At 43.1% G+C, this 26,943-nt stretch overlaps 2 protein-coding genes across 4 annotated transcripts; one reads left to right on the top strand and one right to left on the bottom strand.

Annotated features, from left to right (window-relative positions):
* The first annotated feature begins 203 nt into the window (after positions 1–203).
* On the top strand, positions 204–5,351 carry APELA (apelin receptor early endogenous ligand). Its single transcript, XM_037377455.1, has 3 exons — positions 204–501; positions 829–925; positions 3,014–5,351. Exons 1-2 carry the CDS (start codon positions 426–428, stop codon positions 915–917), a joined length of 165 nt encoding a protein of 54 aa, XP_037233352.1. The 5' UTR covers positions 204–425; the 3' UTR covers positions 918–925; positions 3,014–5,351.
* Positions 5,352–8,829: 3,478 nt separating this feature from the next.
* TMEM192 (transmembrane protein 192) lies at positions 8,830–26,513 on the bottom strand. 3 transcript variants are annotated; one of them, XM_037377441.1, is made up of 6 exons: positions 26,389–26,513; positions 23,685–23,831; positions 19,337–19,601; positions 17,202–17,336; positions 12,782–12,884; positions 8,830–10,446 (listed from the first exon to the last, which is right to left on the bottom strand). In XM_037377441.1, exons 1-6 carry the CDS (start codon positions 26,428–26,430, stop codon positions 10,323–10,325), a joined length of 816 nt encoding a protein of 271 aa, XP_037233338.1. In that variant the 5' UTR covers positions 26,431–26,513; the 3' UTR covers positions 8,830–10,322. The 3 variants fall into 3 exon arrangements, with proteins under 3 accessions (XP_037233338.1, XP_037233328.1, XP_037233318.1); XM_037377431.1 differs by lacking the exon at positions 26,389–26,513 and adding an exon at positions 26,158–26,289; XM_037377421.1 differs by lacking the exon at positions 26,389–26,513 and adding an exon at positions 25,440–25,649.
* Between the last annotated feature and the right edge of the window lie 430 nt (positions 26,514–26,943).

Below are 26,943 nucleotides of genomic sequence, written 5' to 3'. Positions count from 1 at the left end.
GCGGGGGGTTGTTCCTTTCCCCCCCCCCCCCCTGCCCGGGTTGAATTTAAAGTGAAGTCGCTGCATTGTTCCAGAGGCTCCGTGCCCCCATGCATTGACGGGAGCCGCGGTTAGCGGGGAGTTCTCATTCCTGCGTTGTTTGCTTATGGAAAATAAGGGGGAGTGACACTGGAAAAAAAAAAAAAAAAAAAAAAAGGAGGAAAGGGAGCCGGGGAGAGAGGGAGGCAGTGCTCGCAAGTGCAAGCCGGGACCCTTGCCCCGGCCCGACCATTCCCCGGATTCCCCGGGCTGGCACGGCCGCAGGCCGTCGCGGGGCTGTGAGCGGGGCCGTGCTGCCCCCCGCCGCGCCCGCCAGCCACCCCGTGCATTTCCTCGCCTGTACACGGACCCCGCCCGCGGAGAGCCCCGCACGCCCGGCCGCGGACATGAGGCTCCGACTGCTCCTCTGCATCGCGTTCCTGCTGCTGGCGAGCCTGCTCCCCGCCGACGGACAGCGGCCAGGTGAGCGCTGCCCCCGGGCTGCTCCTCCGCTCCGCACCCACCGCGCGGCCCCTGCCCCCGGCCCAGGCCGGCCCCCCGCCGCGCACGCCTGCGCTGCGGTTCATCGCCGCGGCGGGAGGCGGCGGCACCGGTGCCCTCGGGGCCTCGGGAGGGCTGGGGCCGGCCGGGGCTCCGGGAGGCGGCGCTGGTAAAGCTGCTGCCGAGAAGCACCGCCGGCGCGGGAGGAGGCACCGGCAGCCCCCGGGCAGGCGGGACCGGGACCGGGACCGCTCGCCCCCGCGCCGCGGCCAGCGGCCCCCCCTCACGCCTTGCCCCCTCTCTCCGCAGCCAGCGTGGCCCTGCGCAGGAAGCCCCACCGGCACGGCTGCTCCCACCGGCGCTGCGTGCCGCTGCACTCCCGGGTGCCCTTCCCCTGAGCCGCCAGGTAACCGCGCGGGACGGGCGGGGCCCCGAGCGGGCGCCCCCCAGCGCACCGGGTCCCCCCGCCGCCCCCGCGCTCACGCCCTGGCGGGGGCGAGCGGAGAAACCCTGATCCCGCTGGGGTGGACGGGCGGCCGCGCTGCCCCGGCGGCCTTGGGGCCGTGGCCCAGCTGCGGGGCGGCGTGAGGCTGCGCAGCGCGGCCGCTGCGGGGGGTGCCCCGGTGGCACGGGGCGCGGCCCTCCAGCTGAGTGCAGGGCAGCGGCGCCCCCCCCCCCCCCCCAGCGGTAGCATTCACCCACTTCAAAGGGGGCTGCAATTCTTAATCATTGTCAGCGAAAGACTTTGAGCTCCTCGGATGAAAGGCTATACAAGTGCAAAACATTAATGCTTTACAGCTGATGAGGGGGCATATACATTCAAATACGGAGTGCCTGCAGAAGCACACAGGTAGCACATGCAAATAGGGCAAGCATCAAAAGGACACCGAGGCGCTCTTGCAATTTAAGGATGTGTAAAACACGCAGTCAGTAGTTTTGCATCTTCTTAAACTCATGAAGTATTAAAATAATGTTGTAGCCCCAGGCATGACAGGACCGTAAATAAATGATGGCAGGACCTGCAATCTTGGGGACCCAAGATGTTTCCATTTACTAAGCGGTTGACGGTGAAAAGTCAAACTTTTAACAACCCTGTGCCAAGAATCTTGCCAGTGCATAAGCCGCCTTGGTGGAAAGAGCCTGCACGCTCCCGAAGTGGCCCTGCAAAGCCAGGCACCGTTGGCTACAGCACTGGGCTAGGGACGCGTGGGGTGTGCGGAGGGGAGGGTAAACTGGCACATTTGCGAGGCTGCAAAGATTCCTCGTCTGCAGTGCCATCTCTGATGGGCTGCACACTGAGCGGCAGAACTGACCTGCAAGTAGAAAGAGGGACATGCCAGAAGGATGCTTTACTGCTGAATGCCATGTCTCCTCAATTTGGTCAATTCAACAAGAGACAGACTGAATGAGATTTCCTCATCAGTCTAAGCATAAACCTAAAAAGATAAGCAATCAGATCAATTCATTCAGCATGCAGAGACTGAATGACAGGGACAGTGGAATTTAGGGCCAGAGATTTCTTGAATGATTCTGAATGGCTTCCTTCAGTTCCTCAGGAAAGTAAATTTAACTCCGCTCTTCCTGCAGTTCAGCATCCATAACCTGGAGACGGTCTGTGCAGAAAGTGTCTACTTTTTCTCTAATGTGCTCTGAAACAGTATATAACGCATTTTGCTTGAGACTGCAGTAGCTGCACAATACACGTGCACTTAACGTAGAATTTTTTTCCCTACAGAATATGAAGATCGAAGGTATTTTCGCTGTTACCCCCTTTTCTGTGGGGAGCCAGTTTATCGCAACACATCAATGACAAAGCAAAACAGTATACTTATTAATTCATAATACATTTTGTAGACATTTAGTTAAAGATAATTCCACTTTCTAAAGCTGTAGAGAAACCCATAAAGCTTGACTGGGGAGTAAGGGGTGACAGGCATCTGAACTCTTAACTCCAGCCATCGTTGTGGGTGCTCAGCTCCTTTATCTTAAGTAGGATTTACCATCTACGGTTACATTCCCTTCCAGTTTTAGTCGTAATTCAGCAAATATTTACATGCCTGGGTAACTTGACTCACATGAGTAACCTTACTGATCTCAATGGAGTTGTACATATGGATAAAGCTATTTACAGATGCAAACAGGATGGACCCTTAAGCCTGAATTTCAACAGGTGGTTGGAAACCGGGATAAGCATAGCAGCCCCTTTTTCACAACAACATCTGAAAAGATGAGAGGATTGAACTTGATTTTCATCAGTTACATAGGCAAAACATGGGACAAATTAAAAAAAAAGGAAGAAAATCTTGTATTGGAAGAAGCCTTCTTGCGTTCTGCTTTTTGATTTTTTTTCTTAACCTTTTAAAGCTGAAATTTCCAAATTAAGAAACATTACCCCAAATTTCAACCACGTATTTCATAAATAATAATTTTGTATGAGACATTAGACTACTAAATCTCTCATTAATGGCTATTTCTCTCCTTTTTTCCTCCCCAGCAAGTTCATAATGGGCTTTTCAGTGTTTTAAAGAAGCAACAATTAAACCAATAGAGAATTTAGCCAGAAGTCCCGATCGACAACAGCCGACCTGATAGAGCCACCACAGCCTATCTGTCGCATTCCGCAAGACCTGAAACAACGGCCACTGGCTCACACCCTAGGAAGTGGGGAGGAGAGGGGGAAACAGAGGGTGGTGACGGGAGGATGTACCTGGTTGAAACATTCTATATAAATTCTTGGGCTGTCATAACAAGTGAAAGTTAAAAACCAAGTATCAGGTACCCAAGACGGATTTCCAGTGGCATTAAGAAGTATCTGTCCAAGGGGATTCTTAATGGTCTGTTACTGTTCAGACTGACAGTACCTGCATGTGCTGTTGACATTTCAGGCTGTTTAGGGTGAAATAATGTCAGACTTCAGCACAGAACCGTGAAAGTCCATTTTTTGTTTATACTTTTATATTTCAATAATATAGACATATCTGTTGTAACACCTAACATTACATCTTTATGGAATTACTTTAATAATTGCGTAGAATATATTACTGTAATAGTACCAGAGTCAGAACCACACTAGTGCTCCTACTGGCTTCACATATAGTATGCATAGTAAGAGTTTACAATGTAGGAAAGCAAAGCAGAGTATTATCCCTCCTTCTGTGGATAAAGAATTGAAGCACACAGAGATAAGAGATTAGCCAAGGGTCATGCAAAACTGATAACTCAGATCTCTCAAGTCAGGCCTTAAGGTCAAGCCCATCCTCCTGTTTAATGAGCTGTTACTGCAAAGCCTATCATTTATTTTCTTAAACTGGGCTGCCAAACCAGACAGCTAAAACATACTTGAAAATTCAGTACTACAGAACTATTTGCTTAATAGCAGTTTTCCTAAAATACCGACTACAGTATTATAAATAGAGCACAAAAATAGACCATTGAAAAGAAACCTTTGTTTGGTCAACCTCAGTGTTGCACAGTACTCTATTCCTGTAATTTAAATGAATGGGATATTTGTAACTCGCACTACAATGAATGAGAACTTCAAACAGAAAGCAGGCTGTTCTTTCCAGCAGTGGAGGTCAAGAATACGTTGAGCTTTTATTTTACTTTTTTTTTTTTTTTGAAAATACACGTTTCACATCTCCTTTTTGTATCAGCAGAAATTACAAACCTACATATAAAGGGAAAACACGGCAGTCCTTTCATTAGCAGAACTAAAACAAACCTGAAAATAAGTCATACCCAGATTTTTCAGTTGTTGCACTAGACTTGAAATGTCAATATTTTTTGTAAATAAAAAAGATGAGCAAAGATCAGCAGTGTCATGGCTTAAATCCAGTATTAGAATTTTGTCTTGCAACACATAGTTTCTAGTAAGTGAAAAAACAGCAATCGGGGAAAACCGGATAGCTGAAACTTTCTAATCAGTGTCTGTATGTAATCCTTTATCTCTAAGAACTTGAAACCTTAATCAGATTCATACTGGCAGAGCTTAACAGGACTTTCAAACTTCTCTGTATAGAAAAAGAATTAGAATTTAACATCACACCCTGTTATGGAGTTTTGGCAAATCATCATGCAAAGATTTGTTAAACTTGCCTATACCAAGAAACAGCCCTGCAGGTAAACCTTTGGAGTTTTGAAAAAAATGCAGTTTTCCAAAATTGGGGGCATACTACCACTAATTTAATTTTTTAATTTATTTAACTTAGCTTTCATAGATATCCATGGCTATCTCTGTTTAGAAGTACAGGTAAAGAGTATGGGAAAGCAAGAAAGGTGAAGAGTAACTATTTAACAGTTCTGTCTTATATAAATGAGTATATGGGCTTAATGTGACACTGGCTATTTGGTATAACCATAATTATTCAGTTAACTTTGATAAAATCTTAAGAAAAACATAATGTCTCTATCAGAGAGCTATATATGCATGTTACTTTACAGATGTAAAAAATAAATAAACCAACATTTACCAAAGCACCCTAGATGAAGCCCGTTGTCAGCCTACAAAATTATTGTAAATGTCTGTTCTTTCTAGACATGCTGGTACCATAAAATCTTTGAAAAAGACATTGAGTGTGATCTTTGATAGATAATTTTATCAACTAGCTGGTTGATTGTATATTTTGTAAAAAGACAGTATGCATTTCAAGTAACATCTCATTTTAAATAAACTTTGCACACTTCAAAATTTATGTTCTTCAGCTGTCAAAGGCAATGCATCTAAAGAATATGGACAATTTATCTAGTTTTCCCATGGATGCATATGGAATCCGTGTGTGAAAACTCTTCTAACTCAATTGGTGACACAAATAAATAGTAGTTATTCATGGAAACATTCTTTTCACATTTTCTGAAAGTATGAAATTCTGGTAAAAGCCATATTGAAAGAACTTAGCTTAAAACTACTGGTTGGTGTAATCACAGCATGCTGTAATGTGACGTCATGATACCATGCTAGGATTACAGCAGAAGCCAAGCTATGCGCTGTCTTCCTGCCTAGAGTAAGTACGATTTTTAATTATCTGAGAGGGTTAAATCTTGAAATCGGGATGTTCTCACAAATTAAAAGGGCCTTATTTCATGCAAAAAAAAAAAAAAAAATGAGCTCAGAAAGTGGTCTGAAGCATAGCAGAAGCTAAAAAGTGCAGTAACTTCTCCCATTAAAGGTGGGATACTGTAAATAAATTTCTAAGTGCTAGATGTCTTGCACAGTGGAATTAGAGAACCAAGTGATGCTACTACAGCACAGTATGTTGTGACATTAAACTTCAGTGGGAGCAGGGCTCCAAAGGACCTTGTTTCCACCTGATCTGGACTTGGCTTTGACTTCCTTGAAACTGCCTGTTTTCATTTGATTTGTGCAACAACGAGGTTAATCTGGTAAAACCAGTTTTGCATGATAATGGTGTGATTACATATATAAACATGAAGCATTTGGACACAGTGCTACAACAGCTGAACTGACTGAACTCCCCGTGTGCATGTATGAGCACAGGTTTAAAGGGAGTTTGTACAAATACAAATTGCTGTGTATTGAAAGTCAGAACTGATGTTTGCACGGATGCAATCTAACAATCAAGACTTGATCCCAAAGTAGATAGATTCAGACTTCAAACTCAAAGTAGATAGATTCAGACTTCAAACTCAAAAAATGTGAGTTTATAAAACTTAGAGGTAACTCCTTGTCTTGTAAATAGTTGTTAAGTGGGAAAAATTTAAATTTTATTTGAAATTCAGTTTCATTAGGTCTTGTGTTAGCTATTTTAGAATGGAATACAAAATGATGTAACAGCAGGTCAACAGGAAATAGAGGTAAATGTAAGGCAGTGGTGAGAAACAGCAGATTAGTGTGTTCCCAAAGGGTAATAAACAATTCACCTCTTCCCTTTCCAGTATGGAAAAAAGGAAATTATAGAAGAATAAAGACTGGAAATATTTCCCTTACGCCACATACAGATGCTATAAATATCAGTGTCCGTACACATAGCCAGATTTAGCTAAGGGTCACATAAGATTTGTATCAACATCGATCAGGGGAAGCATTAGTATGCTAAGTAAGTTTCAAATGTTTGACTCCCATGGACAAGTAATGATTAGCATACTGATCTCTCACTACTGGATGGCCTTTATCTTTCTTGCTAGTGAACAGCTGCAAATAGTTGTGCAAAGCAGGAAACACTCCAGCAGTGCAACCTGTCTTTAGTTAGCAATAATGCCTAAAAGCCTAACTCATTCCAACATCAAGGATGCTTTTTCATGTCTGGAGTTACCCCAAGGTTAGACTGTTGTCTGCCCAAGTGCCTTTGGTCCTTGAAACAACTTTTTTTTAGATGAAGAACGACCTTCAGTGGGGCACACCTGCTTAACCGCATTTCCATGTAGAACCTTAAAAGATTTTCAACAGGATTTTCACACTTTCCAATCTGATTTCCTTTGTGAGGTGAAATACTGAAGTGTTTATATAGAATTTCCACTACGAGCTATTCAGAAAGACAAAACACAAGTACTGATTTTTTTCCCCCTTATATATAGTGTGCATTCACAAGAGATCATCATAATGTCTTTTCTCTGATGTGTACAAATGTTTAGCACATTTCAGCATTTGATCTAGAAATTATTAAAAACCTCACAATGTGACTTTTTTGGTCAATGCTGAATCTTTTATATTTCTTAAGGGGCCTGAAATACTTCTTTTCCAAAACTTGAAAAACACACATTGTTTTTCTCCAGAAACAAAAAGCTATTGGGGTACAAACAAAAAAGTTACTAAAAAATAAAAAAGATAGCATACATTTTTTTTTTTTTTTAAAATGTACATTTGCAACATACATTAAGAAACAGTTCTTTTCCATTTTCTTGCTGCCTGGTTACAACCCACTAGATCTCACCAAGTTAAGACCATGTACCTGCAAATACCTGGGCATTTCAGCAGCTGTAATTACACAGAGCACCACTAATTTCTTCAGCTGTTCAGAATCACACGGGTTCACCTACATGCAGGTTTGCCACACCATGCCCGAGGCCGTGCCGGCAGGGAGCAAAGCGCTGCTGCTCCAAACCCCCACATCCACAGGGCCATGGGCTGGCGCTTTTTCCTGAAATGTGGACCCAATGCTTTACTGCTTAGTGAGCGTGTGATTTCGCAGCGGGATCCAGCCTGCAATGAGGTGCTGGTGCTGCAGAACAGCCCAGGCCACAGCACTGGTGACAGCCCAACCTGAGGCTGCACCAGCCACTGCCACAGCCAGCGCCCAGCCTTGGCTGGCAGCGGTGCCTCCACACGCACCATGCGGCACAGCCAGCAGAATTAGGCCTCAGCCTCCAGGCTGAGGGCTGTGGCCCATCAGACACAGCATGGCCACCGCTGAGCTTTCTCTCACTTGCACAACAGCAGCCCCTGACCCTGGTCACACTGCTGCCCAGGCAGTGCCCGAGCAGGCCTACAGCACCAGCACACCACACCATGAGCACACCATGCCATGCCACACGTGTCCCAGTGTGCCCCGGCAGGGGACCACCTCGCTGGTGGCAGGGGGTTCCCCACAGTCACCCCCTCTCTGAGCAGGGCAAAGGCTGTTCCAGTGCCAGCAGGCACAAAGGTGCCGGCAAAGGGCTCAGGGCTGGCACTGAGCAGGGCAGTGGGCCTCGCCGTGCTGCTGTGGCTCCTGCTCCACAGTTCATTGCAGCCCTTCCATGGCCGGACATTAGAAATCATTCGGGAGGAGTAGTGAAGAGGGCTAGCTCCTCCTTGGAGCCTGTACATGTGTGAAAAATCATTTTCCTTCCCCCTCTCCCCCCAAGAAAGCTTAAAGATATCAAGGAAACAAAATACAGTGGGTGGCTGTTGCAAGTCGTTGATAATTTGTGTGCTTTGGCAGAGCTATGCCTTGCAAAGGGCAGGGGACGTGCCTGTTCACACATGGCAAGCTGCACTTTGCTTTCTAGCTGCCGTGTTTCATGGAAAGCAATACTGCTGGTTAATGCACGTTCCACCTTCAGCAGTCATGGAGAGGAGGAAGGGTGTATGAGCCTCAAAATAAGTTGTTCTGCTACACTGTGCAGCCTGTTCCAAACAGGAGTGCCAGAGAAAGCCTGAAGTGCTGTGGAAAAAACATTATCCAGGAAGGAGAATAAAACTAAGCTTAAAGCTTCAGAACAAGTGCACAGCTATCCTTGTCACAGTAGGTTTTGGTACTTAAAACTAACCAAAAAAAATCCTGTCCTTCAAGAACTTCAGCTAACTGAAAATCTGCACAGATTGCTTCTTGGAACTATCATTACTAGCTGTACATGTGCTTAGAAATGACAGAATTGACACTTTTCCTTACTTTCATTTATTGTGCATGAACATCATAGTCACATTTTACTGCTTTTCATAGAAATTATATAAATTTATATACACAGTCACATCAAAACTTGATTTCTAAAACCAAAAACTGTTGTATTCCTTACATGTATACTATAAAATCCTGGCTGCATTTTCAAGAATGAGTTAAGAACAGTCTAGTGTTGAATAGCAGCAAAACCTCTAATACTTGTTTTCCTTTAAATGAGAAGACCCCCGTGTTTGTTTCACACTAAACAGTTTAGTTATTTTTAAAGTTGTGCCCTAGGACTAAAGTAGGATGGATTAATTTTCTTATATTCAACTACAAGACCACTCCTCATGACAGCCTTCATCCTGGTTTTGAAAGTGATTACCCTGTACCCACAGAGGTATTGGCTTCTAAAATAATTTTTGGTCTACATTGATAGATGAAGTAGTACCCAGAACAGAAAGGGTTTTTTTTCACCAGCCATCCCAATAAATCCATGAAATGGAACCAAAAATTGTAGTTCCTTTGTCTTCTGCTGCTTTTCACCTCCCCACATACAACACTTCATCTTTCAAATCATGATGCTGACATTGTTTGAAGAGTCAAAGTAAAGAGCAGGGATGCAAGAAACATGCATCTTTAACAGGATCTTGAAACACATTCAAGACAAGTTAGTTATTAGGTCAATGAACAAGCTTACTCTTAAGTACTTTTGTATTGTTAGTTCAGTCAGAGTAGAAGTCTTGTTGATTAGCTGAACCAGACTCCTAGTAATGGGAAAGTCATCAGCCCTGAAGATCCCTCTTAGAGGTTTTAAAGCCAAAATTCTGAACAACTGCTTATACTCCTTATTGTGACATTGTTTTGTACCACACCCTTATATGTGAGATTTGCTGTTCTAGGGCACCTGATGTTGTTTTAATACTAAATCAGATGCCAGGTTTTCCCACTAGCACAGGGAAAGTTTCATTCCTTTTCTTGACAAAGGAGAAAAGGAGACAGATTTAGAAAGCACATAGCTACTTTGTATAGGACTACTGAAGTACACCACCTCTAACAATAGAAGTGGTGGGACTCAGTGACAGAACACATCTAATCTCAGCTTCAGCACTGGAAACTGAAAAGACCTTCTCTGCAAAGTCAGATTTTTCTAGAGAAAAAATCTGTACTTGAGAAACAAATTACTTCAGTAGTTTGAAGCTTAAAGGTTGCTATTATTTTGTACTGCTGTAACAACTGAACAGAAGTTAAACCATTACCTCAGGTCCAACTTTAACCTATTAGGAATTAAAAATCCTTGAAGGTCCAAAACTTTTTTCCAGAACTGATGATCTGAAGAAAGCCAGGATCCAGTTGTAATAGGTTTATAGTGCATGCAGAGCTCATCCTTCCAGTTTAACTTCTGTTTCAAAATGTGAAAGATCGATGACTCTGGGTATTGTGTTACCTCGTGTTCCCTCCAGAGTTCCAGCAGTATTCCAAATGCTGTTAAGTTTTGATTTGCTGAGATGTTAGTGCCAATAGCCGCTTGCTGAGCAGTGCATTGTGTCGCTGAAGATACTCTATTACATCTCCTTGCTTCTCAACTATCTCTTCCAAACTTGAATTTTCCCTTAAAAGTGAAATATGGGTTTCAATAAGTAACAGCAGCTTTCTAACAAAAGAAAAGCCAGAGCTAATTAACAAACACGTAAACAAGTTGCTTCCTTCAGTTTTGCTCTCCAACTTTTGAGGGAGGAGGCAATCTACACCGCCTTTATATTTAACCTCCATTTTGCATGAAAGGGCAGGAAAAGAAGTTTGGCTAAACTTCATACGATGTATACATAATGGAGTTACATATTTCCTGCTAGATAGTTACAGAAAAGTTGTGGTAGTATGAGAGTTCTTACTGTTTAAGAAAAGTTAGTGAGCTAGAGAACATGCTAGAATTAACTATGAAATCTGTGGCACCTTTCCCACAGTGGAATTAGGAAGCTTATTTTAAGCAGACATAGTACCTTTATTTAGCTATTGAGATCATAAGCTGTTTAAGACAGCCATTTCTCGATTAACCTGCAGTAGCATACATGATACACTACTATAGACCGTGATATTATCTGCCACAATACTGTAACAGTATCAGCACCAAACAGTTGTGTTATTTCAGATCTAGAACCTCACGTACAGCTAAAATGTCTCCAGCTTTCAGACATCCTACATTTTAACTAGGATAGTAACATTGCAACATTAAGTAAAGCCAAGTTAATTGAGAACGATCTGTAGAAGTATACAATTTTGGCAAATCTGTAATTAGGAACTTTTAAGACTACAACAAGAACAAGTACCAATGCCTGAAGATATGCCAGTCTTCCCTTAGACATTATTACTTCCTAGCTGACTGGGAATTTGCCCTCTTAGTACACATGTGAGCATCTTGGAGCTTATAAAGTTATTCCTCAGCCTTGCAGCGTTTTGTGGAGGAATGCTCTTTTCATAGTTCTTATAAAGTGCTGAGGATAGCTAGACTGGAAAAAAGCTTAGGTCCAGTTAAAAGCTTACTGTAGTTAAACTGGAAAAAAAAAAAGAAAAGTTTTGTAGATAGAAAGCTTGCAACCTTAACCAATAGTCTGGACTACCAACTGAAAGCAACTGAAGAGGATCAGTAGCTTAGGTTGTAGAGATCGTAATATTAAAAAAACATTCTTATAACCAGGGTCAACTGAAGGGCTGACAGGATTCACTTTTCAATAGACCTTAACTCTCAAGGGAAAGAGAGCTGGAGTTGTATAGAGCTGAATTGGAGCTGTATAGAGCTGCAATCAGTTCTCACAGGAAGTTTGCACTCTTTAATCAAAAATAACCAGTCTTTTCCTCAGCTGGTCATTGTTGCAGACTCATTCCCTGGGCATTTGAGAATTTCTCAGGGGAGAAGCTGAATAAGGAAGGAATAACCTCCACCATGCATTTACCATGGTGTTTATATCAAGATGGAAGTCAGACATTGTATCAGAATTCAGGACAACTCTAAATCCTTCCTGTATCCTGGACATCTACTTCCAAATTCCATAAAAGCATGTGCATGCTGCATTTGTGCCACCAGGGGAAGTGCCAAAGTATTAGTCATCTCTGCACTTCACTCTTCACTAAGGCACACGTACAGAAGCAAGTCATACTGTATTAGAAACTTTCTAAATAAATTCTTATATGGAAATCATGTTAATTTTGACAGTTGTTAAATCATACCAGACTCACTTCATCAACTGGAAGATATTCAAGCAGTCAGGAAGTACACAAAGGACAAATAAGCAGTAAGTCTCAGCACTTGTGAAGTTTAACATTGGATAGCTTCTGTCTTACTGAGAACTTCCTTACCTCAAGTACCTCACCCACCTCCTTCCCAAACTGGAAATGTATTTCAAATCCCTTACTAGACTCTCATGTTCAACTGCTGGAAAAAGCTAAAAAGTCTTCTTTGTCAACTGCCCACAATCAACAGGGCAGTTCACAATATATATACAAAAAACAATATACTTCCTTCCCTGAAAGAACTGTTTGAAGAAGCTAGGCTTCTGTAGGTATGCTGTAAGTAACAGTGTAAGACACCAGTACTTTTTCTGCCAACTCCCGTATAGCATCAATTAACTCAGACTAAGCACAATTATTTGTATGACAGATTCATGCAACCAGCCATGAATGGTCATTTCTGTCCTCATGTTTGAGGACTTCTGTATCATAATAGGTTGCCATTACCATGCAGAAAGTACAAGAATATGCGGTTTCTCATCTGTGCACATAAAATGGCAGCCTTAAGTATAGTTTCCTTCAGAACTATTATTCCCACCTCCACTTTGGTTGACAGATTTAAGATTATATGCAACTCTACAGAAGGTAACACAATTACATTAGTTAGCATTACTTATAGACCATGGCTGAACACAGCACAAGATACAAAAAAAAAATCTTACCTGAACCCAACTTCTGAGGTAATGTGACTAGGGTAGGCATACGTCTTCTCTTCCTCAATTATGTCAGGCCTCGGCCTCGCACGATTGAAGTTGCTTATTTTCACTGCAACAAAGTTTTATAAATTAGTTGGAAAGCAACCAAAAAAAGAGCTTAATCACCAGGCTCCAAGTTAAAAACAAAGAATCTGTAATAGATTATTGTAACATTGCCCTAGGATAGGAGATGGAAAGACAGTAAGGGAATCTGAAGAGTGGGGATGAAGGAAGGAAAAAGCAAAAATCTATCTCTGCTTGTGTCTGGAATAGCTTTGATTATAAGTTAGTGGTGGTTTGGCGGGGGGTGGGAGGGGTGGGGGGTGTGTGTTCTGTTTGATTGTTTGGGGACTCCCCACTCCTCAGCCCTGATGCTTAAAAGACCACAGTGAAGTGAAGACCTGAACATACTGCTTAACATCTGAAAAGTTAAATCTGTGACCCTGATTAAGAAGCTGATACCTTAGTTGCCTTTGAGAAGGTACTGACATTCAAGTCCCCAAATTCAGGCCATAAATTAAGCAACATGCCATAAAAAGTTGTAAAAAGTTTTGATACTGGTTTCTAGGTCAGAACTATCTTAAGCTCTTTGAGAAATGCAATTTTAACTAGACTACCTGCAATGAGGCAGCAGCTTGTCTGCCGCCTCTAAAACTAGGGCAGACTTGCTACAGAAAGCCATTAAGCATTCAAACCAGAGTGGCTCTGATCAGCTTCACATTGTAAACCTTGCAATATTGGCTATCAACACCAGAAGTCATTACTGAACACCTGTGAATAGAGTTTAAGACTAAATTTAACAGATGTGAAATAAGGATGAGAAAAACTGTAGGCACCCCCTGTGTTATTTCTGGAAGGAAGCTGAAAATATTTGAAACCATTCAACATCAGATCCCGATTCAGGGAGTGTACTGAGAGATCTGGAGTATGCATTCAGGACTCTGCAATTAGGGGTGCTGGTGAAGCAATACATCTAACGCCACTGAAAGCATTAAAGTACAGCTCTGTGAGAAATCTACACTACCCAACAAAAGACTGTCCTTACAAGTCAGCAATATGATGGGGTTTATTACAGGCCACCCTGCTAAAACAATGCTAAGACCCTCCAGATGTTAACTACAAGTTAGGCTCAAAGGTTAGTTATTTCTATGATGGTATTCCTCTACAAATAAAGACATGAAGGAGCGAATGTAGAATTCCCAACATGAATTGTTTGTGGGAATCTTAGTTTTTTATTCAAGTGATATTAAAAGTACTTAAGAAAGTCATTAAGTACATATATTCAGTAAACTTTTTAAAACTTGACATGCTATCAATAACTTTGAATAGTAAGCTGACATTTAGAGCTGTCTGTATCATACTTCATTCCATGCACATTTACCTCATTCGAACAATTTGTTTTGATCAAGTCTGTTACAGGTCAATCATAGTAACTCCTTGTAGATTTCTGAATCCCTGCCCCTGCATCCTACAGCTATATGTACATAGGCTAGTGAATGGAGAATTTTAAGGCAGGCTGTAGTACTTCACAGGACACTGGGTATCAGAGTAGCTCCGACACACAAGAAGAAATATCTGGAATTACAGTCACGTATTCCATGCCACCACTGCTGTTTGTGAGGCAGTAGTGTTTAAATGACAGTCAGGTACATGAACCTTCTACAGATAAGCATTCAAGAAATAATTAACTATTAGAATAAGGCATAAGTCCAACATGGAGAAACAATGTATGCCTGGTGCTACCTTCCCTCTAAAAGTTCAAATAATGCACTAACACAAGAAAGGGATTGATTTGTTAGTGTAAAGTGACCGTAATCTCCCCATTCTTACCCAGGTACATTAGCTGATACTATCTTAGCAGTAAGTGGTATCTGCTAAGTACTTGCCCTGGAGAGGGGCACTCTAAACCCAAGCAGAGCACTGCCCTGGTAACGATTCTACTAAAGAAGCTTCATGTCTCCATCCTGTCACATACTCTGTCTAGTTTGAGGGGGGGGGGGGGGGGCGGGGGGAAGGGTCACTATTGATACAGATTTTCAGGCTGTTTTCAAAACTGGCCAAATACATTTGTTTTGCTTCAGCAGAGTTTTAGTTTAATGCCTGAAATATTAGAAGACCTAAAACCCCACAAGCACACACAGGAGACAGATATGCATGCAGTTTTAGCTTACCTTAGCATGTATTGGGATAGAAAACAAGGAAATAAGTTACACTACCCACTGGAAGAGGCAACCTAGGGTAAGCGGAGGTCTTCCTCATCTTGACACAAATATTAGGTTACATAAAAATTAACTCTGGTTTTGCACACCAAGCTTTAGCAAACGAATCCTAGACTGCTGTTTCAGGGCTGCTGAGGAAGCAAGGCAGCTGTTGCCAAATGGGACTGCCCTAGTCCTTTCCAGCAATGCAGCACTGCCCCTCCTTCACCTCCACCCCAGTACTCACTGGACCTTTCTTCAAGCCTCCTTCAGCTGGGAAGCAAAACATTGCACCCCACAGCTTGCTGGTATAAGTGGGTTAATGGAGTTGACAGACACAGAAATTGGCACAGTACAAGCTAGGAAACAAGACCCTTTTGGTGACAAACAGAAAGTTTGACAGCTCTTGGGGAAGTCCAGACTCAGACCTTACTACTATGAAGGTCAGACTCCTTGCAGTTGCTTATGCTTTTCTGCCAGGGTAAGAGACACACAAAGTAACTCTTTGAGCTCCAGGATGCCTCAGGGTAAGAATTCCTGACGTTCTATTGAAGGAAGTTTTGGTATTTATCTCTTATTTCCAAGTTTCGCAGGAAAGTAAGCATACACAGGAAAGAAGGGATGATCTCCAGCATTCCTGGAATAGTTCTCTAGGACTTGTGTCCCCTCATCACTGCCTTTATTCCTCCAGAGGACAGTCAGTCTAGTTGAGCCATACTGGTCCATTCAAGGAAAGCCTGACAAGCCTACAGCATCTGGGGCTCTGCACAGTTTAAAGAGGAGGATGTAGTTTAGAGCTGGGAACTTATTTTTTGTTGCATTTTGATTTCAATGTTGTTGCAAGTAAGTCAAAAGAGATTTTATTTCCTAGACAATCAAGCTATTTGGCAGTATTTCTGTGTGTCATTATGTTACTAATAACATGCCAATGTTTTCTTCTCCAAAATATCCTACCTTAATTATGAAATCCCCAGGGAAGGCAGATTACACAAATACTGACCGCTACAGAGATGGCATTTACTTTAAGTTTTAAATTTCATGCAGTCCTGAAGGAGGTATTTCTACTCTCCTTCCTCCTGTTTGATTAGAAGTCAAGAGCAAAACTACGTTTTGCCTATTGTTTTTGTCATGCCCCAAGAAACCAGTGCTACTGACACTGCTTAGCCAAGTTGTCACCTCCTTGTTTGTAGCTGTAAATAATCAGAAAGTTTATACTTCTGCTTCCTAGCTGCTGCTATCTAATTCAAGAGCAGGAACTAGATGTCTGTTTAAACAGACACAGACTTCACAGTAAATATCTCTAGCTTTCTTCAGGCAACAAAAATAATTGCATTTAGTCTCTTATACCTTTTCAGTGGTTTTGTGGGGGTTTTTTTTAACCCAGGTATTTTCATTTGAGTTAATGCAAGCCATAACCCCAAATAGTTTTTAAGATAAGATCAGAGCAAACTATTTGGTTTAAGCATTTATTCATCAACACTTTAGATAAACCTCTTTCCACTAAACTGTTAGAGAACTATCAAGTATTGATGAGTTACACCAAACCTAAAAGCAGATAACCTTACAAGCCAACAGTGACAGTACAAAGCAACATCTCACAGTTTTATGCCACAGTAACGTATTTTAGTATTAGCACAGATTCCAAAAGCCATAGTGATTTTTTTAAAAAAACATTCATGAGAGGGAATCTTCCTTTTGAGTAACAATGAGGAACTGAAGCTTTTGGGGTGGGACCAGGGAAAGAGGAAGGGTCTAGAGAGTAAGGCACAAGCACAGTATCAACTACTCAGGTCCCACATGCAAATCCCAGAAGCAGTTCTGATTAAGCCAGCTAGCTCTTACCACCTCACAGCTTGTGATGTGTGCATTTAAGACCACACTGCTAAACAGACAAGCCTGTTCACAGGACACTTTCTGCAACAATTATGCATTTATTGACATTTCACTGGATCAACTGCTTTGAGGCAACACAGAGCTTTCATTCAGCAGCACCTGGAAACCAAATCAAACCTGACAACCTTCCCATTTGTTTTGGATTTGCTTTAGTTCTGCAAGCACAGAATCATTCTGTATTTTATAGCTGCAGTTAAATGTCTTGGAGTACCCCAAGTGAGCTACTGTGAGGGCAAACAAAACAGCTGAGTAGCAGCTACGGTCTCTCACTCAAGAAAGCAAAAATTGCCTCTTACCTGTGTAAATCACTAAGCATGTCAGGGAGCTAATCAGCTCCAGGCCCAGGACTCCCAGGATAAGATACAGGTACGCTTTACTGTGATCAGGAAAAGAATGCTGCATTGACAGAATTAAAAGCAGGGCTGCATTACCTAGAAAACAAATGTCATCTTTCACAGGTGTAACAATTTCATTAGCTGTTGAAAATAATTTAGTACTCTGTCATCCCTAGTATCTGCATTAAGCTGCAACAATTCAGTAATGCTTTTCCATTTCATAGAAATCACACCATACTTTCCTCTTTGGTTGATTTCCTTAATTCAGGTGTGCAAGCTTACAACTGCTGGCAGTAAAATCGGATTTCAGCATTTGACTGTAATGGTAGAGAATTATGAGTTTTCTGACTTAAGAGTGGAAAAAGCACACTAGAAATACCTAATACATTCATGTGGGCTTCAACAGTTTCTAACCTTGTTGCTGCTACCCATCCTGAAAACTGCTTGAGGACATACGTTTCTTTCTATTCTTAAGAGGTCACACCAAGTCAAATCAAAATGACATGGTGTTTTCCTTCAAGTGGTGGATTTGAGTGTGTTTAAGTGAGGCTAATAGAGCAAAAATGCAAGCACGTTTCTTTCACAGGGAGATATTGCACAGGCTTCCAGTTGCCTAGTTGTTATTTTAATACTTGCAAGTTACTGAAAGTTCAACTGAAATAAGCACAATGAGCCATGGACAGCAAGTGTTAGTTACAGACCTAACAAATGTTCTTAACACCCTCTTCTGCAATACAGACTGTGAAATGTCCTCTCCTTTTGGCTAGAAATCCTGTAACCAGTATCTGGATAAAGCACTAGGTATTAGTACCATTAATGCAGCTAGGGAACTGTACGGTTCTCTTTCATACTGCATTAGGCAACTGAATGGTCAGGATGGAAGTGGTATCAGCAGTAATTTGCACAGTAGGGAGTTTGCAGTAATGGAGCTAACCACGTTCTGAACTACAGATGATCTACATCAAAAGTCTACAGCATGCAACTAATTGCACCTGAGCATTTGCACATGCCCAGAGTTTGTCTGGTAGTGATGAAGTGGGGTCCATCGACAACTGAGAAGAGGGCTAAGTACTCCAGATTACACTGCAACAGGCATAAACAGTCCTTTTACTCTTACAAAACATCCCCAAGCCTGCTGCAGCCTGACTTTGTCACTGCACTGAAAACACATCTTTACCTTCAGGGCTCTACCTAGTGGCCAGAACCTGAAGTTTTGCACATTCATCAAGCTGACCAGATCCTTCAGTGACAGAGTGGAAAGCAAGCTAAAACGTTATATGAAGCAGGACCATCTAACTGGTAATTCTAGTTTGAAAAAAAAATATACTCCAGTCATTCAGAAGACTTACAAAAGGGAAGTGGGATTATAAGAGGCAAAAATACTATAAAAGCCAGCACTGTTCCCTTTTCCATTGCTATTTGTGTGAAAAATCCCCTCAAGTTAGAATCTACTTCAACAAATCTAAAATCTGTCTCTTAGAAAAGCTACACCAGCTAACTGTGCCAACATTTCTTTCAGCTTCATCAGCCAGTGATGTAACTTTAGGATACAAAGAGCTAACCCACTCCCATACACCACCTTCTGTCTGCAGAAAAAGGCAGTCAAAGTTGAATGTCTCACAGCCCCACTGAATATTGGACAATTGCTTATTTTACTGATTTCAGACAGCTGTTGAGCAACAGGCAGTTTATCTGTTTCTACATGAATTGCTGAGCTTGAAAAGGAGGAGCAGCACACTTCTTGGAAGGACTAGCAGTCTTGCCACATATCCAACTAGACAAGTGAGTATGCAAAGTGGGATCACCAGCAGCCAAACATAGACCTTGCTGGCTGAACACTATATACAAATGACTGCTTTACTCAGCCTCACATTTGTCTGCGTTTTTGCACTGCAAAGAGTTCTTTACAACATGCATTTGTCAGGCCAGAAAAGGTCAGTCAGGGGTCCATCTGACTAAAGTATCATTCATAAATGCTCATAGGTGGGTTTTCAACAGTTCATATAATATAGTTTTATATATAACTGTTTGGTCTTATTGTGTCATAGGGTAAAGCTTTAGAATAAAAAAAACGTAAGAAGACAAATTCACTTCACCTGTGGAGTGTATCAGCAGCGGAAGCCTTTTTAGATGTCTTGTTGAACGATATATTGAAAAGTAACCTCTACTTCTTACTTTACTGTGGTGGTGCTGGATGTATCGTTCAAAAAAAACATGCAGAATCCACAGAATTACTTTTGCAGTGATTATGACAGTCTGTACTTTAAGTGGGTGAGTATAGTTTCCAGGGCACTTATCCTGATTTGGATTGGGGTAGGAACAAAACATAGCTGCTAGAAATGCTAGAACAACAAAAGCAACCTGCAAGAGAAAGAAAGAAAAAAAACTCTTAAAGTCAACACTTAACTATAAGAAACAGGCTTATGTCATTTACTCATTATGCATTACTTCCTGAGTTTATTTTACTAGAGTTGAGATAATGCATAAAATGTTAGACACTTACTATAACACTGCATGTCATTCTGGGAACATTCTGGGACTGAAATGCCAAAGTAGTAAGATTGTCTTCCAGTAAGGCAACCAGTCTCCAGAAGAAGAAAGCTGAGAATCACTAATCTTCCCAGAACTTCCTCTAAATCAATTTTGCTTTTTCTCAAGTCTCCCTCTCATAGTGAATTTATTTTACTTCTGGACCCTCTTTACTATGTCTTCTTACTTTAAAGGGAGCTTTATTTATACCCCTTCAAAAAAACCCCAACATCTTTTTCGATTCATTCAGTTACACTTGTTACTGCTCTGCAGGACAGCCTCATATCTTACTGGTACAGTCCACATTTCTATAAAATGACATTTCATAAGTGACAATCAACCTTTTACTATATCCATTGAAGATAATCTCCAGATTATGACATCTGAAAAAAAGTAAAACATAGTAATTTAAGAAGTGAATTATTAACACTGGGTAGGCATCTTTGCCAGTTGGTGATCATTCTTTAGTATATTTACTAATCAGATTTTTTCATTTTGCTCAGAACTTATGTAAGAATGACCAGACTATAGTTAGACTAGTGCCATTATGCCATAACTTTTCCTGTCTTCTTGACTTTTCTCCAAGTTTACAGCATTGGCTGTGAGCATCAGCAACCTTTTGGCCAACCAGAAGAAAACGCCTTGGGTGGATATTACCTGCAGTACATGTACACACACAGGGCCTTCTTAACCTTTAGGAAATGCTTTTGTCATAGACAATACCCTACTGTCTTCATTCAGCAAATATGAAAATACAACACTTTCTCATCCTGGTTCAGTCTACAGAATAGGAACATTTTAAAGCAGAAGTGAAGACAAAAACCAACTCCCACCAACACAAAAGTAAGTTGAGAGCTTCTGTATACAACAACCACCATAAATTTGCCTCAAGTCTGCAGAAGTCTAATACCTCTAATATATTTAGCTTAAAGAAAAGAACTGTCCAATGTTCTGCACCTCACAGCTACTAGAAACAATACATCAGAACCAAAGATGGAGGAAACTGTCTAATTTTTGTTTACTAGCTTTGTTACCATACTTAATTCTATGGATATGTAAGAGCCTACCAACCCCTCCCACACTCCCTTGAACTTGTACTTTTATCATTTCTCAAGCAACTTTCTTCACAGAGATTAACCTTTCAGAACCACTTCATTACTCTTGATACAACCTGCCTTTAGCTTGCTCTGGTTGTGAGTACAGTTAGGTAACTGGGGAGGGAGGAAGAAAGGGGAACAATTTTCATACAATTATCAATACCTAAAAGAGACATCATAGGTGACAGACAGGGTAGAAGATGGGAGAAGAAAAAAAAAAGCGTGTCCTATATGATCCATAAGACCATTACTTCAAATGCAAATTAAATTCCAAATTATCTTGAGATGGGTTAAGTAGCTAAATTAATAAGTTAAATAAGAAGGCGGTTTATCAACAACACATTTGTTTAATCTATTATTTTACCACCTTCTTTTCTTAAAGCTAAGAAAAATCTAGCTAACCCAGATTTTACTTGGTCCATTTACAGTTTGGTTTGCCATTTTAAGTTAGTAACACATCCAGCTCTGCTCCCTCCAGGTGTTAGGAATATATTTCAGTACAGAAAATGGCTATATTAAAATGGTGCAAGCAGAAATGACCTAGCATTGCAGTCCTACTGATCTACTACAGCAGCACATACAAGAGGAAACAGGTATCTGGCATTAAAAGTGGCATTTATTAAAGATGTTTTGCTTACATTTTAGGGTAGTCCAACAACAGGTGCTTCAGCCCAGTACAGGGCATTTTTACATATCAAAACCACTATTCTTTATAAGAGTAACTTGAGTTCAATGTTATGTACATGCATGCTGAGAGGCAGTTAAGGAAATACGGAGTTAATATAAAGGAATTCTTTCTAGCCTGTACACTTTACACTGCTCTGCAGTTCTGCTATGAGCCAGAAGCCTGCACAGAAGCAAGGCTTGGCGAAAGGAAAGCCACTCAAACTCAGCCCCACCACACTCCAGCATATCCTGCCCACACAGTCCAGAACTGTACGTAACTACACAGCTCCACCAAAGCAGCCATTTGCTACCTAACTCCATTTCTTGGCACAGGATGGCGGAGAAGAAATGCTCAAAGTTACATACTTACTACTTTGAAGATGCATTACAACTCAATACTGTGATGACTTAACTTCTACAGGATGCTTGCCCCTTGGGCAGGTTGTGCATCAGAAGCTAACCTGGTGTCTCCATGTTCCACAAGGTTCGTGCGTGTTTGCAGGAGCAGAGGGGAAGGAGACCCAGTAAGCTTGTTTCCCCCATTCATCTTTTCAGCGAGATGGACAGCAGCATTTCATTTGCGAACTAGAGTGCTCTATTTCACCAACAGAAAAGGGTACTTTTCAGTTTTGCTCCAGGGACCAACCAGCCACTGCAGCAGGTTCAGCAACAGTAGCAAGACCTTACCTGGAAAAGCATGTGTCAATAGAGGCCTCAGAACTTTCCTCTCTCTTCATCTCCCCACACTTCCTTCCATTTGCAGGAGAGGGGAAGTGGTGGGGACAGAAGAGGCAGAGCAGCTTCCTAGGATCTGGGCGACTAGCATTTGCCTACATCAGGTATGGCAGTAGACAGCAAGGTCTCAAGGCTTGGCAGAAAAAACATTTACTGCTCTACTACCAACAGCTGTGTCTACCTTTGTAACACAGACTTCAAGTGCCATCCTAACGGGATAGCACTGGGGTTCTTCCAGCAGGGGAAGGCAAGAAGGCTGGATGCAGTTTCCATTGGGAATTTTGGTAGTTTATTCAGCAGAACAGCAGGAATCTTTCCTAAGTCTATTTGACAGACATTTCTTGATATTACCAAGAGGCCCACAAAACATTTACTTCTAAATCTAGAAGGCTAGAACACTTTGTTTTCACAGCTTTATGCAGCTGCCCAAGAGACCTTAGAGGTTGGGATGTGCTTTTGAAGTTCTGGCAGAGAGTATGTTTTGCAGAGCACTGGCTACCACATCTTTGCTTGCAATCAAATGAAGCTCTAAAATAGCTAACACCACATACATCCATGTCTTGTGCATGCTCTGGCTTTATATATACTATCTTCAGGTCAGCATTAATGGCATTATAGAATTGTTTAGGTTGTAACAGACCCTTAAGGTCATCAAGTCCCACCATTTACCCAACACTACGATGTCCACTAAACTGTCCCTAAGCACCATGCAAGTACTATTTCAGTTAGATCTTAGGACCAGAGCTCTTCACCCTTCGTGTTTTGTTTCCACATGCTCACAAGCAACAAGCCTCTTCAGCTTATCAAGGATAAACTCACTATTACACAGAATCTCTCTACTTCTGTCTACCAGCCTCAGGAAGGGCTTCATACTGTTCAGTACAAGGTCTGTCCATAGTCTCTGCTTTTCACTCTTAACCCCCAGAAGTCAGAGCAGGAAGTAACATTTTGATTCCTTTAATCTCTTCATCCACTGCCACGCAAAACCACTGAAGCAAGTCCAACTTTACTCGTTTAGTTACAATAAGAAATATCTTAAGTCTTCCCTCTGAAATAAAATTCAGTCTCCAAAAGGCATGACATGAAAATTATCTTAGCCTTCTATAACCAGTATAAGCACTTCTGCAGCAGTAACATTGTTCTAAAAGTACATTTCCACAGCATACAAGGAACTGCTGTTTAAAAGGCTTTCCTTCTTAACATGATGCTTTGTAGCATGTTAGCACTCACAATCAGAATGAGAAAACAGCAAGTATCATGTAGCATACACATGACCAGAATTCATTGGTAAATAGGACTTCACTGGTTTGGAAGAACAGTGTGTGCAAGTCTCGGGAGAATTGTGTCCACATGAACAGCAGGAATTCAGAACAGAGACAGCAAGTTTTCATAAGGAAATCATGCTTCTTAAACTTACATGTATTAGCAACAGAAAATTGGCAAGTAGAACCACTGGGATGGCATGAAATCTTGGCCTCAGCTGGGAATGCAATGTATGGGATGAGATAAGCGGTGCATCCAGTAGAGGATCATCTTCCAAACTCTGCGTTATTTCCAAGGAACCCTGGAACAGAAGAGGAGGGCAAAAATGAGTAACAGGTAAGCTCTAAAAGTAAAGCACAAAGTTATAGCAATTTCCTGTTAGCAAATCAAGCTTTGGGGAGATAGAGACCCCTAGGTGAGTATCTTGAGAGCAGCTCTTAGGTTTTAGGTAAATGCTTATCGCACCTTTATGTAAGAACTCGGTCCCTGAGGAATCCAACACAAATCTACCTCCCAGTATCACACTGAGTCTTAAGGAACTTTAGTCTTTAAAGCGTATGACAAATATTTGAGCATCAATCCTGACAGATGCCACAGCTATTAATAAGTTTATGTGAAAAGGCAGAAAAAGCGACAAAGCCTCTCTCATACTTCATACAGGTACTTCAAAAATCCTTGTTATTCTTATTTCTGTACAACTACACAGAGGCAAACACAAAGCTGCAGCATACCAATAACAGTTTTCAGTAATTCAGCCACTGACCCGTCAAAACACCAGCAGCAGTAATTCAAACAGAACCCAGGCAAGAAAGAAACAGCATTTCACAGAGGGAAGAGGATGCTGCCAAGTGCCGGGCAAAACATTCCCTGCTTTCATGATAAAGCATGCAGCCCTTACTTGTGACTTGGTGCCAAGTATTGGGGCTTTGACTTCACAGTCAGCTCAGATGTTTTGGCTACTGAAGTTGAAAAGTACCTTTTACTTACAAAACAAAAAAAGTAGTAAAACTAAGTATGGGTGGAAGGAAAAACTTTTCCTTCTGGACAAAGAACCTGCCCCAGTGCTACACATCTCTGTACCTTCCAGGCCAGGACACAGTCATTCCACACATCTTAAGCTGAACATACACAACCACTAAAAATGCTCAAACTGCTCAAGTTTTCCTCTTAGCATTGTTATGTTATGACTTCCTTGTGCAAGAGATAAAGAAACCCAAGATTACCAGTCAAGCTGGCTGCTCTTCTCCTGAGTGATACCAACCACAGCTCAGGACATCAGGACAAGAGCAGAACCCCCCCTGCCCCCCAACTGTTCATTCAGAGACATGCCAAAGTTCACTGTGCTATTTACTGCTCTTAAACAGAGGGCTTCTGCTGGTGATGACAGAAAGCAGCATAAGCCTCAAGACAAATGAGGCATGTAATTTTTCTAGACATCAGCACAAGAAGAGAGAGATAAGTTTTGGAATTAGACCTATGTTTGTATTTCATATTAACCATGACAATGCAGACTGTAGGTTAAATAACACTGGGGAGTCAAACAGCCAGCTACAGTGAAGGAACTAGTCATCAAGGGTTATTTCAGTCAGCAACCAGATTTATTTTAGTACTGTTAATACCACACTTGGCCTACCACAAGAGCATGAACAGGGCTCCCTCACCTATTGGATTTTACCCTCTAATTAGCCTAGTCTTTACCTGTAAGCAACCCTTGCTGAAATACCTACCTGGTAAGATGACCTTTTACTACAGACCTAAACATTTATGATTGTCACCAATGTGAAATCCAGAAGCAAGAGTACAGACATGCCCTCTGTCCCGCATCATCCATTTTCAGGGGCCAGGTATAATTTTAAAGCTCCGAAAGCAAGCGTACAGGACTGGCACTCCAGCAGCCAAGACACCTTACCTCATTCTTCCCTATCGCAGAATTAATAGTTAACAGCTCACACCTCCCACAAGGGCAGGGATCCTCCTCAGGGCTGTATCCCTTGTCGCGTGAGAACAGATGAGCTCTGCTGCTGCAACACCAGGACAGATCAGCACTCCTTCGCAGACAGAGCTTTACTAGGATGTGTTTCACCATTTCACCTACTGCAAGACCAGCTACAAACCATCTGCACACCCCGAAATACAGTCACCATTAGGAAGCACTGGGCAGCATAACCACCCCACACAGCTGTTATTACAGGCAACGTGGGGAGGAGAGGAATTAAAGCAAGAGAGATGATGATGCCATCCGGTCAATGTGACATTACAAAAATCTAGTGTCCTCATTAGATGAAACACAGGTTTCATTCAATTAAGATGAAACAAAGCCACAGCTGTCAAAACCCTGAACAGAACACCTCAAGCAGATGGGCCATCTGTCAGGCGCCGATGCTACCACAAGCACAAGTCACGGCTTCAGCCTCGGGGCTCCCCGATGCGCTCCCAGCATGTGACCGGCCCCGGCCCCGCCAGCCCCGGGGCAGCGCCCCAGCCCCGGGAACGCGCCGTGGCCGCGGCAGCGTGTCAACCCGCAGGATCCGCCCGCGGAAAGCGGCGCACAAGAACCAAACCAGCCACACGAGCCACCTCGCCTACACTGACCACCGCGGTGAGGCGTAGCCCCCCGTCCGCGTTACCCGGGGGAGCTCAGGCACCACCGGGGGCCGGCCCGGTGGCCTCCCCGCTTCGGAAACGGCCATTTAGGAGGCGGCCCGGCCGGCCGCTCCCCCCGAGAGAGCCAGAGGCGGCGGGGAAAAGCGGAAGGCGGAGAGGAAACGGAAGGCGCGGCGAGGCGCTCCGCCAGCGGCGCCCACCGCGAACGGCAGCCCGGCCGCTCGCCCCGGCCCGCAGCACAGACCCGCACTCACGTTGTCCAAGTCCTGCCGCCGCCTCCCCGCCACCAGCGCCATCTCGCCTTCCCGCCCCCGCTGCCCCGGCTGTATTTAATCGGCGCCCCCGCCGCGGCCCGGCCGCCGCAGGCCCCGCCCCGCCATCAGCGCGCCCGGCCGCCATTGGGCCCGAGCCGCGACGCAGCGCAGGCCCTGGGGCGGGGCCCGGCCGGGCGGTGGGCGGGGCCGCCCTGGAGGTGCCGCAGGCCTGTGGGGGCCGCGCCCGCCGGCGGGGCTGGGACACGGCCCCCTGCTCGCCCCGCCCCGCCGCGTGTCCCGCCCAGAGAGCGAGGGCCTCCCGCCTCGGGGAGCGGGGCGCCGCGCCGGGGCCCCTCAGCCGGGAGCCGGGGCCCAGATTAGCGACAGGGGAAGAGGAAGCAGCCTGAAGTTGTGCCAGGGGAGGCTTACATTGGATATTAGGAAGAATTTCTTCACCGAAAGGGTGGTCAGGCCTTGGCACAGGCTGCCCAGGGAGGTGGTGGAGTCACCATCCCTGGAGGTGTTTAGAAAACGGGTAGATGCCGTGCTGAGGGA

The sequence above is a fragment of the Falco rusticolus genome, chromosome 1 (genome assembly GCF_015220075.1).
Source record: "Falco rusticolus isolate bFalRus1 chromosome 1, bFalRus1.pri, whole genome shotgun sequence".
NCBI lineage: Eukaryota > Metazoa > Chordata > Aves > Falconiformes > Falconidae > Falco > Falco rusticolus.
This window is presented reverse-complemented; position numbering and strand designations above follow the sequence as displayed.